This window comes from Cyrtonyx montezumae, unplaced genomic scaffold, assembly GCF_038088225.1.
Source record: "Cyrtonyx montezumae isolate F1298 unplaced genomic scaffold, pur_monq_1.0 scaffold_2, whole genome shotgun sequence".
NCBI classification, from domain to species: Eukaryota; Metazoa; Chordata; class Aves; order Galliformes; family Odontophoridae; genus Cyrtonyx; species Cyrtonyx montezumae.
Window position 1 is genome coordinate 45045144 of NW_027071936.1, and position 17364 is coordinate 45062507.

At 40.1% G+C, this 17364-nt stretch overlaps 1 protein-coding gene across 2 annotated transcripts; it reads left to right on the top strand.

Annotated features, from left to right (window-relative positions):
- Window positions 1-1761: 1761 nt before the first annotated feature.
- Window positions 1762-5105, top strand: COMMD8 (COMM domain containing 8). 2 transcript variants are annotated; one of them, XM_065737063.1, is made up of 5 exons: window positions 1762-1848; window positions 2120-2275; window positions 3248-3400; window positions 3834-3989; window positions 4608-5105. In XM_065737063.1, the coding sequence occupies exons 1-5, from the start codon at window positions 1804-1806 to the stop codon at window positions 4626-4628; spliced, it is 531 nt and encodes a 176-aa protein (XP_065593135.1). In that variant the 5' UTR covers window positions 1762-1803; the 3' UTR covers window positions 4629-5105. The 2 variants fall into 2 exon arrangements, with proteins under 2 accessions (XP_065593135.1, XP_065593137.1); XM_065737065.1 differs by having other exon boundaries at window positions 2174-2275.
- Window positions 5106-17364: the final 12259 nt, after the last annotated feature.

Sequence of the window (17364 nt, forward strand, 5' to 3'; positions counted from 1 at the left end):
ATTTCTCCCTGAACCTGGACTTCCTTTGTATTTCTTATATTTCTTCTGCGTGGTCTCTGGATCTGTCTTGCTTGGAGCAGAAGCTCCCTCTGCTGTTCTGGTTTGTAGTAAGCAATGTAGTGCAGTTAGAAACTAGATCGGTTTCCTATCATCTAACAAAGCATATTTTGTGTGAACGAAGGAAACTATTATTCAAAATGATCTACAGTAATATTTGTTTTTCTTGCAATTGCAACTATTCCTGAATTTAACACCAGGATAAAGCAATTTCATGGTAATAAATTTAAATACATTTCCCAAAAACCTGTATTAAAAATCTGTTCTCTCAGCAGTAGCAAACCTTGAGAGGAACCAAAAGTTTACAGTCAGTAAAACCTGAAATCAATTCCTCTCCATCTGTTTCTTCTCCAGAACTCCCATGCACCATGCTGCTCCTCATATCCCAGTGGTTGGAGAAGATATGCTGCAAACTGACTTAACCAGTCTGGGGTTTTCCACAGCCCTCATACCCACCAGTCCAGACCTGTAGCTGCTTTTGTGTTCTCAGGGCCTGGTACTGTGCTTACACATGTATGATTTTATGCCAATGAACCAGTCAAGGGGTTTCAATGAAATAAGGTCTGCCTATAAGAATTCCTTCCAGTACTTGAAGGGATCTTAGAAGCAGGAAAGGGACCAAGTTTTTATTTTTACCTTATGATTGTGATAGGACACGGGGGAATGGTTTTAAAGTGAAAGAGGAGAAATGTAGGTTAGATGTTAGAAAGAAATTCTTTACTCAGAGGGCAGTGAGGCACTAATACAGGCTGCTCAGAGAAGCTGTGGATGACCCATCCCTGGAGGCATTCAAGGCCATTTTGGATGGGGCCCTGGGCAGCCTGACTTGGTGGGTGGCAGCCCTGCCCATGGCAGAAGGTTGAAACTGGATGGGCTGTAAGTTCCCTTCCAACATAAGCCATCTTATGATTCTGTGATTATGACTCTATATCAGTTTCTGTTCAGTGCCTTGTGTACTGTTTTTCTCATACAAGTGATTAGGAGTTTATTGCTTATTCATGTTCTCATTCAAATCAACTTAAGGCACAGAAAGCTCGTTGCTAGTGTTAAAAGTTGTTCCACATGCCCAGTCCCAGGATGGCTGGCTTTCTCCTCTGTTTGGCAAAGCAGAGCTAAGAAATGAATTGTTCCTGGTGAACACTGTACTGGCAGCATAAACTCCTGCACTTAGTATTTGTCCCAGCTTTTCTGGTTTCTCTTAATATGAAGACCTTTTGTTTGCTACTGCAAGCTCTGACATTACTCCTGTGTGATAGGTAGAAGTTAGGCTGTTAAGAAATGAAACGTAAAGCTGCAAAACAGAGAACTTCACAACAACACAAGTGTTACTGCACAGAATAATCTTTGAAATACTGGGAGTTCTGACTCTGCTTGCAGTCTGAGTCATAGGACTGTTGAACTTCTCGAGTTGGAAGGAGCCTACAACTACCATTGAGTCCATCTCCTTGCTCTGCAGCGTCCAAACATACCCTGAACTCTGACAGAGTGGGATCATGACTGCTGCCTAGGGCAGGCTGCTCCATGCCCACCCTCTGGTGCAGGTTATTTCCCTAACACCCATCCTGATTCACCACGCCGCTCCCTCGGGCTCTGTCGCTATCACAGAGCCGAGCTCAGCGCCGCCCGGGCCTCGAACCCGCGGACTTGCCAACGGAAAGGCGGGCCTTCGCCTGCACGCATTGCGCGCACGCGCGGAGACGCCGGACAGGTTGCGGACGCCGGCGGCGGCCGCGGGGACGGGCGGAAATGCTGCAGCTGCTGGAGAAGCTGCCGCCGGGACGGGCTTTGGAGGTGCGCTCCCGCTTCGTGCGGGCACCGGGCCTTCACCGCCGGGGAAACAAGTGGTGGGGCGGGGGAGCGTGCGGCGGGGCGCCGTGCTATGGGAGCAGGCCTCGGGGTGGGGTGAGAAGGGCAGGGCGGTGCGAGCTCACTGCGTCCTCGCTTTGCTCCGCGTATAGCGATGCGTTGGCTTTGAGCAAAGGGGAGGGGCGGTAACTGAGCAGCCTGCTGCGGCCCGACAGTGGGAGCGGGGTGTTTTGAGACTCGTACCGCATTGTTTCAGTTCCTTCATAACGTAATTGATGGCATATGCGGCCGTGCGTATCCTCGATACCAGGACTACAGCGGTGTTTGGAGCTTGGCAGAGTGGATGGAAGTTTTGGAAGAAACAAGGATGTATTTCAAAACTGCAGTTGGCAAAAACCTAACTGATGAAGAGGTAAGGGCTCATCATGGGTTGAGTTTGGCTTTGGAGAGATGGTTCCGGGAAACTTTTGTATTTCATTTAGTCCTAAAATATTTTGGTTGTGTTGCATTCAAACAGTAGCAGACTAAATCTAAGTAGCTTCAGGTCAGGTGGAAAGTGAACAGCGTGTAGAGATAAAATGATTATTAATACTTCTGAAAGAAAAGAATTGGCCATTTTTATTAAATAGTGCTGAATAATACTTGTTAAAATCCTGCTGCAGTTACTTAAATCTTAAGTACTGTAAAGTTAAACTTGTTTTGCTTAAAATACAAAACTTGATGTTCATTAGAACTATAAACAATTTGTGCTCTTGTTTGCTGGAAAACAGTGACTGGATGTTAATCCTGAAAATATTTAGGCTTTGAATGAACCATGCCTCATTGGGCCTGTTATTCAAGGGCATTCTAGTGTGTGTAACTTCTGGAAAAACTTGTTCCTTTGTCACATATCTTTTCTCATCTTCTGCTCCTTGCTAGTCTTTAGGCTACTTGCTGGTAGTTGGATCAAATAAAGATACTTGCGTATCCATAGGAACATCTGTGCATCAGTATGTTTCAGCTGAGCAAATGTCTTTGGTCTCCATTCTGACATCCAGAAACTTACAGAGCTCAACCTGTTGGTTATGTGTGTGATTCTAGCATGGCATCTAAGAAGGTTTCAGAGTCATGCTTCTTTTAATACAAAGGATTGTGTGCACCAGCTGTATATTACTGCCAAACAAGAGCATATTATTTTTTGCATTGCTGTAATAAATGCTGGCTGTGTATCAGACATGGAGAACAGCCTTTGAGAGCAACATGAGAAAGATGAGGCTACGGTATAGTATAACAACCATTTAGATAGGAACTTGGATATGTACAGGTATCCTACAGTCTATTACAGGTGGTACATCTTATTTCTTTGGTACATAGTTTAAGCAGTCATAATGTTTTATTCTTACAGGCTATTCAGCAGATGAATGAGTTAAATGCAAACTATCAAGAAGCAATTGTAAAATGTCTAAAGGGCAGAAAGGAAGAAATCAGGAATGCACTTGTAGAAACAGTAAATGCAATCTCATCTGCCCAGCTGCAGGATTTTGACTGGCAATTAAAGGTAAAGAGTTTTTTTAATGATGCTTGAGTATAAGTGTTCCACAGTGAAGAAGTAACTTTATATACCCTCCTTGGTAGGCCTGGTAATGCAGGCATAACTGTTCTAATGAATTGACTTCCAAATTCACGATCAAATATGTCATTGCTTTTTGTCTAGCGTATGCAAATGCCACAGCTCAATCATTTTAACAAATTATTTTGACAGGTGTTTTGCTTATCAAGAGTGTTTTTATTATATTACTGTTGTTTTGTTCAATTCTTTTTTAAATAAAACTGCAAATATGACTGTGAGCAGTTAGTCATGTGATAATTCAGTTTTGTTATGTGGATGTTTGTTCAGCACTTGTTCAGTATCAAGTATAGATCTGATGCTGTAAAAAGACTAAGAACTTAGTGGCTCCACTAACACTTTGTTCTTTCATTAACCTTCCTAGCTTGCTCTGTCCAGTGATAAGATCTCCACACTGCAAATGCCACTTCTGAATCTTGATTTGGATGTGAGAGAAAATGATGAAATTAAACCAATTTCTATAGAAATGAATAAGGAAGAGCTGCAGAACCTAATAAATGCACTGGAAGCTGCTAATAAGGTAATGATATAATCTTTCCTTTCTGAGTTCTTGTGCACTGAGTTGTTTAACTGAAATTGTTCTTAATTGTTCTTCTATTGCTTAAAAGCCAAGTAAATAATTCACAGATAAGATGATTGTAGAGTTGCAGAAAGATATACATGGTCTGCCCTATGTAAATCTATTTGCATACATCTTTGACAGACTTTTTTTTAGCAAAGTTTATTTGACTTCTGTAGTTTGAGCATGCCATATGTCTGCTTGAAGGTCTGTGTGAGAGCTGTGGGATGTTGTCCTCTCCATAGGAGAAGACAAGGAGAAATTCACTTTAGAAATGGTGCTCCTGGTGATGCTTTGTTGGAAGGGAATTGCACTGGAACTGGAAGATATGTTACTTTTTTTGGTTAGGTGGAACTGAGAAGTGGTTTCTATGCAGTAAGTGCTAAAGAAAGTAGCTGGAAGTAGTAACTATGTGAAACTGTACAAGAGATCTGTCAGAGGGATGATGTGTTTTCCAGAGGGAAGATGTGTTTATATAGTTACACATGTGGTAACAGACAGCATGAAGCTTTATTTCCTATACTGCTTAAGTATTTTGTTTCGTTCAACTTTTATCTTATTCCTTTTCTTCTCTTGAAGGTTGTCTTGCAGCTGAAATGATGGAATTCAGATTACTAATAAGGTCTGATGGTGATGCTTTCCCCATCGACTTGAAAAAAGAAATAGAAACATTATCTGCAAAGTCGAAAGCTGTTGATGCTCTGAAGTACTGAACTGAGAAGGCAGTTATGACTAGTGACCAAATAAACTGTTTATCCTTTTATGAAAACAAAATATTTATGTTAGAATGAAGACATCAAAATTGCTTTTAGTATTAAAGATTTTTAGAACACTGAAAAAATAAAACCTATGATGTGCCATATTTGTTCTGGTTGGATTTTGGGAGTGACTGCACAGGTACCTAATAAAACTAAGGAGTCTTAATTGCATTATCTGTATCTATGGTGCCACAATAATGAAGAACATGACAGCATATTTGTAGCATTAATGTATTTATACTTGTAAATAGTAAATAAACTGACTGTATCTGTGAATTGTTGGAATCAGTTTTTTGATGTATTAGTCACTAAACTCAGAACCATTTTTTAGATGATTGCTACTTTATTTGTTCCTAATTTTTCAATAGAAAAAGAACGTATCTAGCTGATAACTGCATTTTAAAAATTACTTTCTATAACTAAACACTGTGTCAGACTTTCTACAATACAGAGTTGTAGAAGTGTACAAAACTGCATCTTAAATTTGGTAGCAAGTTATGTAAAAATGGATTTGCAATTACACTAAAGGTATGCTGTAGTATCTCATATTTAGTATCATCTTTTCTTTGTTCTGCCCTTTGCTGCAGCAGTGAGCAGAAGAGACTGCAGAATCATTTTCCAATTGGTATTTTTTGAAAAGATGAAACAATTTCTGTTATGATTTGACAGTAATTAATGTACAGTGAGCTGTTTTGTTTGTAAATGTGGGATTTCACTGAAAGAATATTGTTCATGTAATCATACAAATGATGTTTTTGATAGTGGGCATACTGTGATAACTGTTTTATTTATCCATTCACAGATTAAGAACTAGGACCCTAAGTATTGCTGACATAGGTTAGCATTTGAAGAAATGTGTGTGCTGACCTTGAGTCTCTACAAGGAAGCAAGTCTTTCTGTTTTAGGCATAAAATGGCCTCCATTAGATTGAAAGGAAATGGACCAAACAGAATAAAGAAGGGTGTTTGCTACTCTATGCTTTGCACTCTAGCATAAGATGGTTTTGTTCTGTCTGCTCAGAGAAGCAGGTACTTCTGGAGCAGGAAACAGCTGTTTCAGAATGTACATTTGTATTGTCTCATAGAACAGCTCTGATTAGGAGGGACTTTAAAAGATCATCAGGTCCAACCTTTCATGGGAAAAAGCCTAGCTGCAATTGCCTAGCATCATGATGGGGATTCCGCATCCCTGGGGAGGTTGTTCCAGTGACTGATTGTTCCACTGTAAAAAGTCTTTCCCTCAAGACAAAACCTCTTACAGTGCAACTTGCACCTGTTTGGGAGCAGTGTATTTTGGATCCTGCAGTTGTCTGTGGCAGTGAAGGGTGCAGCTGTACTCTCCCACATGTCTGAAGTATAACTTCTCTTTACTGAGCTCATTCCTCTTCTAATCAGTCTTGAATTTTCACATGTAAGAGTCACAGTTTTTAAGGACTTTGTGGAACAGCGGTATCTCCAAATGGAGCATATATTCAAGTGAAAAAAGGGAAAAACAACTATCTTAAAGATATTTTGGTTTCCCTGGGGTTTTATGGCCCTGCTTTGCCAAGCACCCTTTCTGATGAGGCCTGTACCTGTTCAGTGTGCTCCTGCCATAGTGGTCCCTGCCAGAGGGGGTCCTTTTGTGCTGCAGGCTGGCACTGTTGGTTGTGTGCATGGGGCCTTGGACGTTGTGGCAGCTCAAGAGCATATCTGAGCTGCTGACATTATTTCTTATGTTGAGTGGGCTAAACAGCATGTTTCCATGAGGCTCAGCAGGCTGCCCGGGGGGGTTGTGGAATCTCCTTCTCTGGAGATATTCAAGACCCACCTGGACGCCTACCTGTGCAACCTGGTGTAGGGAACCTGCTTTGGCAGGAGGGTTGGACTCAATGATCTCTTGAGGTTCCTTCCAACCCCTATGATTCTGTGATAATAGATAGATTCCTAAGCCAGCCCAAGCTGTTTCACAGATGGGTGATGAAAATGAAATGTTCCAGTCTGTCGTTTTTATACAGTTTTTGTGCTGTGGGTTAGTTTCAAAAGGAGTTTTTGTAATGGTGGATTCATCATATGTAGAACATATAGGTACATGTGCATTATATCAGTTATTGTATAAAGCTTGTGATGTAAATTAATTCTCGAGAATGAATCTGTTGTAGAGATGGAGATCTCTGCTCCCCATGGCATACCCTGAGTTTGTTCATCTGCAGACAGACTAATAATCCATTTTACTTAAGGAAATCTTATATGCAATTGCATTTTTTTATGCTGTTACCAGAAGTATTTATTTCAAATATATATATGTATTGTGCTGTTGTTCATTACATTGTTTTATGCGCTCAAGAGAAGAACTGGAAACTGCAACTGGCATGTATGTGTCTGCCACAAACTGTCTATGTGTACACATAGATTTTTCAATATTATTGCTTTTTTTCATGCATGAGTGATTGAACATAAAGGGCTGCATTACTGCAAAGGGTTTACTTTTTCACTCATCTTTGGATGAAGATCCTTACTACATGTTTGCAGTAAAACCTCATGAAGACTTCTTAGATAGTTCAAATTCCCAGGTATTTAAACTTCCACTTTAGCTCATAGAAAGGAAAAATACAGCAGAAAACAGATCTCTTATATGAAACTTTTAAGACTTAGTCTTGAGACATGTATGTTACATTTGCCTTTTGTAAGCTGCAGCCTTGCACCTGCCCCAAATATATCGAAATCAACACCAAGACTGTCAGCAAATGACTTCATACAGAGGAAAAAAAAATCTCCTGCTTACCATATGTAGTCTAGTATACCACCTCTGTGATATGCTTCACTTTATTCATGCTCTGGGCTTCAACTCTTTATCATGATGTAGGAGAGCTAGAAATTGGCATAATAACCTACAACAATGTTGAAGTACATTCAAAGAGAAACTCCAAGTTGAGCACACGGTCCTCAAGGAGTGTGGTGGAATATACATATGTGGTGGAAGGCAGCAGAAGCCTCTATTCCCTCTGTCAGCACAAGATATACCTCTCATCACCTGGGGAGGAAATGATGCAGGATAAGACTGGCACACTTACACTGTACCACTCTGAATCCTTTCTCACTGAAAATGAAGTGAGGGGAGATGTCTGTAAAAAGCCTCCCTAGAAAGCAGTGGAAAAACAAACAAACAAACAAAAAAAAACCCAACAACCTTCTAGTAAGAGAAATAAAGTCACCACAGACGTTCACTCAGGTTTAGCAAGTGAGTCTTTACAGCACAGTGAAATGAGCATTCAATAGGAACGTAACAGCTCCCACCACCTTGCATATTCTGGGATAGGGAGCCCAGTTGGTCCCAGACCATCTTTGTTTGGTGTTTGCAATGTTTCCTTGAGATATGGGCTACCCAGGTTCTACTTTTCAGATCACATCTTTTAATTTAAGCAGAAGGATACTCTAAGATAGGGTTTCCTACACTCTGGAGGAATGCTTTAACTATAAATGATTCTCAAATTCTGACATTTTCTGTGGAAAAAAGCAGAGGTCTCAGATTGCTGTGTAAAATGAGATATTATTTTAATTATTAGAAGTTTTTGATGGGTCAGCATTTTATCCTCAGTTTTACTGAATAGCTACATGAGCTGCCTTTGATTGCATAATCTAATATGTAAGCTAATTTACTTAGTGCTGTAATAGTGTTGACAGCAGTGCAAGCATCATTAGACAGTATTATGGCTTCTTTCTCGTGAAGACAACACAAGTGCTTACAATTTAAATTGATTCACAGAGATTTTTCTCAAATTAATATTCCCTGACAGTTTATTACAAGCCAAGAAATGTATGAGTTCTTAAACTAAGTGTTATGAATTATCCTGTTACCTTTTTTTAAATGGGTTTTATTTGAATCATTATAGGTAGGTTGAGTTGTATGTATCATGAAGCAATTCAGACTCTGAACTGCAAGCTTTGCAGGTCAGAGCAAAGAGTCTTACAGACACCAGGGGCATCGAAAGTCACATCATTTTTGCCTTTTGAATGTGTGCATAAATGTGACTTCCTGAAATATCTTGATGCTGATCTAGCATGAACTTCAGGCTGAGTATACTGGCAGTAGAATGGTAGAGGAAGGCTATGCTGAAGGCCCTAGGATAATGTTACTAACCTGGTCAGAGATGAGTCCTATTTATCCATAACTGTGGTCGTTTTCTCAGTGACATTTTCCTCTGACAAACAGACAAGGAGATAGAAGCAGTTTTTATATTTTATTCAGAGAAACAGAAAGCTTGTTTAATACATTTTTTTCCTGTGTATTAAAATATAAAATGGTATGTACTGTGAAACTAGAGTGCCCTTATTTTCACTTTCTTCAGTCTGTAGTACAAAGAACCTCTGCGTACAGAACATCAGGATGATATCATTTTCTGACTGGTCTTTTCTGTGCTAATATCCAGTCAGTCTCCTCCTCACATATATAGTGTTTTTGTTATCTGGTGAAGGAAGTCAAACTCTTTCAGCTGGGAAGGTTGCATGTCAGACGGAAACAGTGTCTTCACAAAGACAGGAAGCACAGTTACTATCTTCTGTTGGTTATAGGTCCCTGCCTGTATATGCAGTATGAGTTAAGAACAAAAGGGAATAAATATCCCATAGTTGTATGTACATACAGCTGTACTTCTTTTGAGATCTGAGAGGCTCTGCACTGCTCTGGTACAGACCATCGTAGTATCACTGAAAAATCTTAGAAGCTGATGGAGAGCAGCTGAGAACTGTGTTCACTGGGATCAGACAAGCTTACTGAGTCCCTCTGTTTCCAGTCACACACATTCTGCCTGCTAAAAACAGGAGTACTGCTGTTGGACATCAGCATTGCCATGCTGAGTAAAGTGAGTGCTTCCAAGATCACACATTGATGTGTCTCCCAGTGTGATAACAAACTCCACTGATATCTGTTCAGGTGTCTATATCTGCATACATATATCTCTATATGTGTGTAATTGTGTGTATTGTGACATCTGCACTATACAGACAGAAAGCAGTCTGCTAATTCTCAGAGTGAGCAGAATTCAGAATGGAATTTCACCCTAAAGAGCCAACACTGCTAAACTGTGGTACAAAATGTCTGTGCTTTACAGTTGATGTTAGAAAAATACTGGTTTACACATGTTGTGCTCTGAAAAGCTCAGTGTGTCTGCAAATCTACCTCCACCCCATTCTGATTACTGTTCTTGGTATGATCTTTACCAGCACAATTTTTAGGCAAAAGCCCTTCTTTATGAGCAAGGAACTTTTGTGATTCGAACAAGCTAACCAAATGTGTAAGAAAAGAGCTCACCTGTGCTGTGACTCTCTTATCACAACCCAGGTGTATGCACTGGGGCCCTTATAGCCTACATATCACTCTTCATTATGAGCACTTGTGGTTTGCTTCACCTAGGATGAATTAGCCCAGGCTGTGAAAGAGGCTGGCTTCGGTTTGTAGGTCTTGTTTATTTTCTTCATTATTTTCCACAGAAACAGATTGATGTTATTGCACAGAACAATCCATAACGGCAACAATGATCTATCTCTCCTCAGCTCTGTACAGGATAACATTTTGTGGTCTTAGAGACTGCTGCAAGCCTGAGGTGAATTTTTGAAACTGCTGTAATAGAGCATCTCATGTACTGGACCAGGAGGTGAATGAAGGTAAGTACTTTTAATGGGCTTATAATTTTCTTGAGACTGAGAGCATGGTGCTTAGCTAGAGTGGTGTGATGGCAAGACTACAAGACTTCCATGTGGGCACACAACTCCAGGACTAACAAAACATCAGAATTTCAGAAATGTACTTCTTGACATAAACATGAAATTACAATTATCCATCAAGCTAGTGGCTTATCAAGTAAGAGCTTTTTGTGTCAGTCTCATTCTTTGGGCTGAAGAGAGTGCAAATGTTTTGTTCAAAAGGGATCGCTTCAGCAACAGCACAGAAGCATGCAAGGTAGCTTGGATAGGATACATCCAGGTGCAACAGGTATTCAGGAAATCAGAGAGCAGCAAGGGCTTTTTGTCGTTTACTAAGATATGTATTTTTCACTGAGTCACACTGGGTCAGATGCAATTGAGGAAGAGTTTATTTCTGAAATTTGGGAAGAACTGGAATAGTTTTACGGAAGTCTGCAAAGTGCTCGGTGATATACTGGTAAATTTAATGTTTTCCTGTAAAGAAAATACCAGTAGAGTTACTTCCGGAAGGTTGTTTTTTTTTTTTTTTTTCTTATAAGAAAGAGTAGATGTGGTCTGCTTGAATTTAGCCTGAGGAAAAAAACATAACCTCTGTGTGAGCTGTTATAATCTGGCAGAGTTCTCCTTGAATTCCTGAAAATTCAGCTGTGTGGGCTTTGTTCAAGCCTCACTGAAGAAACAGTATCTATCTTTGCTTTCTACTTTTGGTGAGCTTTCAGTGTTTAAAAGGGAACAGTATAACAAACGTTTATTCTATACCACCTTCTATGGCTAAGTCCATCTTTACAGTTGAAACAGTAAATGTTTGACTTTTGTTCTTTCTGTGCTGCAAAGAAATGGATGTTCTGAATAGAATTTACATATTCTGTAATTTCTTACTGTTTTCAGTTGAAGACTGAACCAAATGTGTGTTACTGTGTTCTCCTTAAAATTTATTTTTCCTCTAGACAATCTTAAGTGCTTTTGCATGAGTGTTGCAACTGCATTTATCTTAATTGTATTGAACAACATTGTCACAGCAGAAGCAATATTTGAAATGCTAGTTTGAACATTTTATATGGACTCCATGTGTTTCCAGTCTGTTCTTCTCATCTGTCACGTGTCCTGTCCTGCCATTGCCTTTTTGTTGTTGTTGTTATGTTTTGGGGTCCTTTCCCAAAGAATACCTAGTTTACAAAAGCATATTCCAGCAAGGCCAGAAACGCAAACACAAAGACAAAGCATCCATCAGGTAAATATCTATTGACTTGACATAGGGAATCTTTGGCAATGTCTCCCTGATGTGGGTGCTGGTGGCAGTCATAGTTAGTACCATTGTGATTCCTCCAAAAGGAAGTAGAGGATATTTACAAAAATAAAAATGGTGAAGATGCCTACCAACCACACTCTTGTAATTCTGATAGCTTTATTATGCGATCAGGTCCTTAACATCTGAGGCAATGCTCTTCTCAGGACTGAAACGGTGATGTCATTGGTAGGAACTTGCTAGTACCGTACTTACCCTATGTAGCATAAAAAAGTTAATGAGGTATCAGTGATGGAGACACAGTGTATTTATACTGTAGTGCTAGCAGACTTGGACAGCAAAGAGTCAACCACTATGTGAAGAAATGTTTTTGCTTTTCTTATGGCAGTAACCCTGCTTGGCCCAAAGACAAGCTTACATTTTCCTAGGGAATGGGAATAAGTAACTAGCTTATGAATGAAAGCATAGAACTGAAAGGAGGTATGGCTTTATAGTAGAATGGTCTTTGGTATAGAGAAGGTGAAATGCTTGTGTCAAAATTACTTCCTATTAAAGGAGTTATCTGAATTAAAGCACTTCTGCCTCATCGTGTTCTCCTTAGTGTATGTATTTTTTGTTGTTGTTGTTTTTGGCTGGATGAAATTATTTTTAGTCTGCTCTAATCACATTTTGTTAATGCATCTAGATAATAGCTCTAGACACAAATACGATTAGTTGAGTTTAAAGAGCAGTGGGTCAAAATAGAGGTGGGACAAAATGGTTGTCTGGCATTGTGATTTGAATAATGCATTGCAGTGATTTTGAAAATGGCTTACCAAGAGCAACTCGTAATTGATCCAAAAAGATACCCATGACAGAACTGTGATCAATGTGGAAGGCATGTATGCTTGCAGAATGATAATATTTCACTTAAGCCAGAAGAGAAATGATAACCAAAGATATGCTCCTGAAAGAACAAAGCCACGCAATGACTGATGCCTAAGAAAAGTTAGGCATTGCTATTTTGGGGCTGGGAGAAGATTTCTATTTTGTTTTTTTTTTAACTAGCTGATCCTTACCTGTTGTGAACTTTTCTATCGCTGATTACAAGATGTTATCAAAGAGAGTAAACTGTGGGAGCTCAATATTACTAACTCCAATTACTGCAAACTCTCCTCCATTCCAGTAAAATTCAATATCATCAGTGGTGTATCCATCTAAAACAGAAGCATAGTTTGGATATTGATTTTTCTTTCAGGTTGATTACTTAGCTTAACTAGTTGTGTTTAAAGTGGAAGGAGCTGTTTGTGATCAGAAATTCAGTCTCATGTATGAAGTTTCTGCTCTGCAAAAGGCACTTTACCTTCTCTGTGTCCAGGGGAAGCTTCTGAGCATGGAAAATAAGAAGGTGGAAAACAGACAGAATATAAGATTCAAGGCCTTTTTAGCTAGCTCTAATCTACAGGCTAGTGAGCCCATTACATGATCAGATTGATAGAACAAGGGGGAATGGTTTCAAAGTAAGGATGGGAAGGTTTAAATTAGATCTCAGCAAAGTTTTTTGCCCAGAGGGTGGTGATGCACTGGAATGTGTTGCTCAGAGAGGTTGTGGATGCTCCATCCTTGGAGGTGTTTAAGGCTAGGTTGGATGGCACCCTAGGCAACCTGACCTAGTACTTGATGAAGCAGTTGGCAATCCTGCCTGTGAATTGGCTGTTCCTGGTTGGAACTTGATGGTTCTTGTGATCTCTTCCAACCCAAGCCATTCTAAGAATCTATGTAGCTTTTAGTTAAGGATTGAGTAGTTGAGTTTAACAATGAAATGATATAACATTAGTGAAAGGGCTCTGACAGTAAAACCAGATTCAGTTTTCAGCTTTGCTTTTGATTTCCTATGCAGTCTGTGACAAAACACGGGGTTTGGACCAGGAAAGATGATTCCAGAAGAATTCAGGTGCCTCTACTGAGGCAGACTCAGACTCTGTCTGAGCTGTAGTTGCTCCTTTGGTACTCATATAGCATTTTATATTTTAATGAGACCATGCCATTCCTGATCAGTTAACAGTATTTCCTATCTCTATCAAAACTAGTGCATTTCTTCTCTGATCTTTTAACAGTGTTATTGACTGTTTTTCATTTTATTAAAAATTAATCTGCCTTTCTGCTATTGCTAGCATTTTCAAATACATTTCAATTAAGCTTGATAGTGGCCAAATTAAAATCTCCCAGTTGATGACATTTTTGAACAGATGTCTACTAAAGGAGAGAACAACATCTCATCCTATTTTAGACTTTTCCTTCAGGTGTGAATTATAATCAGGTTTAAATCATGTAACAGATTAAATAGAAGAAGGAGTTTGAACTCGAAGTTTTAGAAAATGTGACAGTAGCTTAATCAGCTGCACAAACCATAGCACCAGAAGCATCTGCAGAGTTACGAACTTGGCCTTGTGCATGTACTGGTGATGTCTTTTCTAGCTAGAGAAATTGGACTGGAGATGACTTTTCCTATGGTAGTGCCTCTTCTCTTGAAGGGTGACCACATGCAAACCGGATCTGTAGCTACTCTGGGGGCAGTTGGAGGAACCAAACCTTGCTGCTGGGAAGGATAGTTCACTGATAATCTGCTACTATTGAACAGCCAGTTTTTGATGTGAACACGCAACGATGATTGAACAAGGTTCAATCTTGTGAGCTGAGCCATGGCTTGCTGCTGAAACTACGCTAATCTATGTAATACAGATAATTGCTGTTTGCTTAAACTTCTGTGCTATCCAGTGCTTATGCTAACTGATTTGCAGTAGCCCATCTCAGGCCTGCACACAGGTGTTCTGCTGGCTGTTTTTTGGTGCTGTCAGGCAGAAGCCCAAAATGCTCTCTTTGTGGGGGCTTCAATGACAAGGCACAGACACCACGGGACCAGCATGAGCCCTGTGTTAGGTGTAATGCTGAATGACTGGATCAAGAAATGAAAGCTGCTGAGTCTGTTTAAAAATACTGGAGAACTCTAAACTTCATTTTCATGCAAATCTTTATTTTAAGAACATCTCTTGAGTATTTCCCTTTTTTTAGAAATATACAATAAAGGAAATGGCAAGCCATCATCTCCTGTTGAAAGCATATTGACTATCTTTCACTTTGATACCATGCAGATATCCTGTATGTGATCTAACAGGCATAGTTAGTTCTTCTACTTTAGAGGCCAGTGCTAGGAAGAAGGGTGCAGATACAACTCAAAATTTCATGGGTACCTGCTGCAGAGAGCCAGGAAAAGGTTAGATGCGAGAATCAAAGGTTCAGCTTCAGGGAGTGAAGGAAAACAATGGGCCTGATTCTTCTGCCCTGTACTGTGCCCCTTTCTATGCTGTTCCCTCCAATTTCCATCCTCATTCTGCCTCTTCCTTGGCCAATGCACACTTAGATCTGACATGGAGAGGACCCAGGAGCAGCCTTCAGTGCCCAGAAAGCCCTGGCTTTGTTCCTTTCCCTGAAGGGTGAAATTCTATTTACTTGTTAAGACCAAAACAGTACCCAAAACCCACCAGAATATCAAAGGACAGATCTCAGTAGTGAAAGCAGGCCTGCGTTACTCCCACAGGACTGCACCATGTTGCCAGTGCAGTGTGTAGTGATGCTGGTCCTCTGCAAAAACAGCTAACCAGACAAAGGCTCATGTGCTTTTCATTTCCCTTGGATTGGCTTCTATGCCTCTGGCTAAATTGCAACTGAATAAAAAGTAAAACTACAGAGTTATAAAATCTGTGGCCCAATAGCAGGAGCCCTCCATGGAAGATTTCAGCTGCTGACAAACCAACCCTGATGGCAGGCCATATCTTCCAATTTTACATACAGATAAACACTGCAAAAATGAATCTGTTGTGTTTCTAACATGCTGATTTGTTCACTGAACTTACTCCAGATAGAGATGGGGAAATTATGAGACAGAGTTAATGATAGTTCTCATTCAGAAGCATTCATTGTTGTGTTTAAAGGAGTGAATCTATGATTCTATGATTAAGAATCCAGCAGGAATTCTCCCTGCCCTATGATTTTTGATGCTTTTCACTGTATGCATCACACGTTTCTCCAGGTGTGTGAGAGGCACTGCCTTCCTGTCGTACTCTGTCTCGTCGATGCGAGGCTTGAAGGCTGTAGGTATAGGTGTAAAATAATTTCACAAATGCAGAGCATGAAATTAATCCCACGGAACTGCCCTACTGGCACGTGTTGATCTAATTCAGGGCGGAGTCCGTTCCCCCAGAGCGGAGCTGCCGAGGCTTCCCGAAGGCCACGCGGGGGAGCCCGCTCCCTGCGGAGCATTGCCTTCAGAAGCGTGTCTGCAGCAAGCCGTCCTCCCCACCCCCGCCTTGCTCACCTCTTTAATAACAGATGAAGAAGAAGTTGTTGTTGTTAATATTATTATTATATAAAGCTTCCATTATCATTATTTGATTTAAGCCCTTGTTTTCTTGGTAGATTCTTTCCCGGCTTCAAAATCACTACAATGCCACCCAGGTTGGGCTTTGGTTTAAAATAAAATCTGGGGAGTCTGGATAGGAATATTTTGTTATCTAAAGGGGAACTATAAGAGAGAAGGGAACAGACTCTTTAGCGGGATCTGTTGTAATAAGAGAAGGGGAAGAGGTTTCAAACTAAAATAAGGGAGATTCATGTAGGATATAAAGAAGTGCTTTCCAATAAGGGGTGAGGCACTGGAACAGGTTGCCCAGAGAGGTGGTGGATGCTCTATCCCTGGAGATGTTCAAGGCCAGGCTGGACAGAGCTCAGCGCAACCTGATGCAACTGTAGGTGTCCCTGTTCACTACATGAGAGTTGGACTAGGTTGCGTTTAAGTTCCTCTTTCAACTCAAAAGATTCTGTGATTCTATAAAAATATGTTCTGTTGCTCAACACCACGTATTAAACTTCTTCCTAGAAAATAACGTCTGGGAATGGTAATGCAATCCTTGATATGTCAACACTTCATTTTGTTTGCTTCTAGATCAGCAGCTAAAGGCTTGGGTGAAAACACTTATGCAGAAGTACCAAAAGTCTAGAAAGTAACTAGATTCAAGTATGGCAATAAGTAAGTTATATATAAATCTTGCTGATTACAGTACAGTAAAGAAGTATTAGAAATGTTGCTGACATTGTGATATAGCAGAGGTTAACAGTGTATTACATGTTAATATCACCAAGCTGTTCTGTTTTCCACTTTTTCCACTCCAGCTCTTACTGCCCAAATACCTCTGGGATAAATAAAGATTTATATTACGTTAACTTCACAAATAAGATCATAGTTGCACTCATATTACCAAATTCCCCAGAGCTGTACAAATAGAGATACTTTTTCTGTCTGATTCTCCAGGGAAGGTAGCTCTGAAACACCAAGCAACAGGATCTCTTCCTTAGGGATCTGACTCTAATAGCTCATCTCTAAAGAATATTCTAGACTGTCTGTCCTAAGCCTTCAATCTTGTGTAAGGATATGAAGCTGAAACCCACCCTTCTACCTATACTCGATCATCTCTTTCCTAACAACTCGGGCATGGTTACTGAATGCATTTTTACATATGTAATTACCTTCAACAATGGTAAACTGATTGTTTCAACCTAAGCCTAACGTGGAATTGCGGCATCATAGATCTGAAGATCTCTTTTGGAAAGCAATG

Coding starts and splice junctions, on each gene's coding strand:
- COMMD8 (XM_065737063.1), top strand. CDS start 1,804: ATGCTGCAGCTGCTGGAGAAGCTGCCGCCGGGACGGGCTTTGGAG. Junction 1,849..2,119: donor CGCCGGGACGGGCTTTGGAG/GTGCGCTCCCGC, acceptor GCATTGTTTCAG/TTCCTTCATAACGTAATTGA. Junction 3,401..3,833: donor ATTTTGACTGGCAATTAAAG/GTAAAGAGTTTT, acceptor TAACCTTCCTAG/CTTGCTCTGTCCAGTGATAA.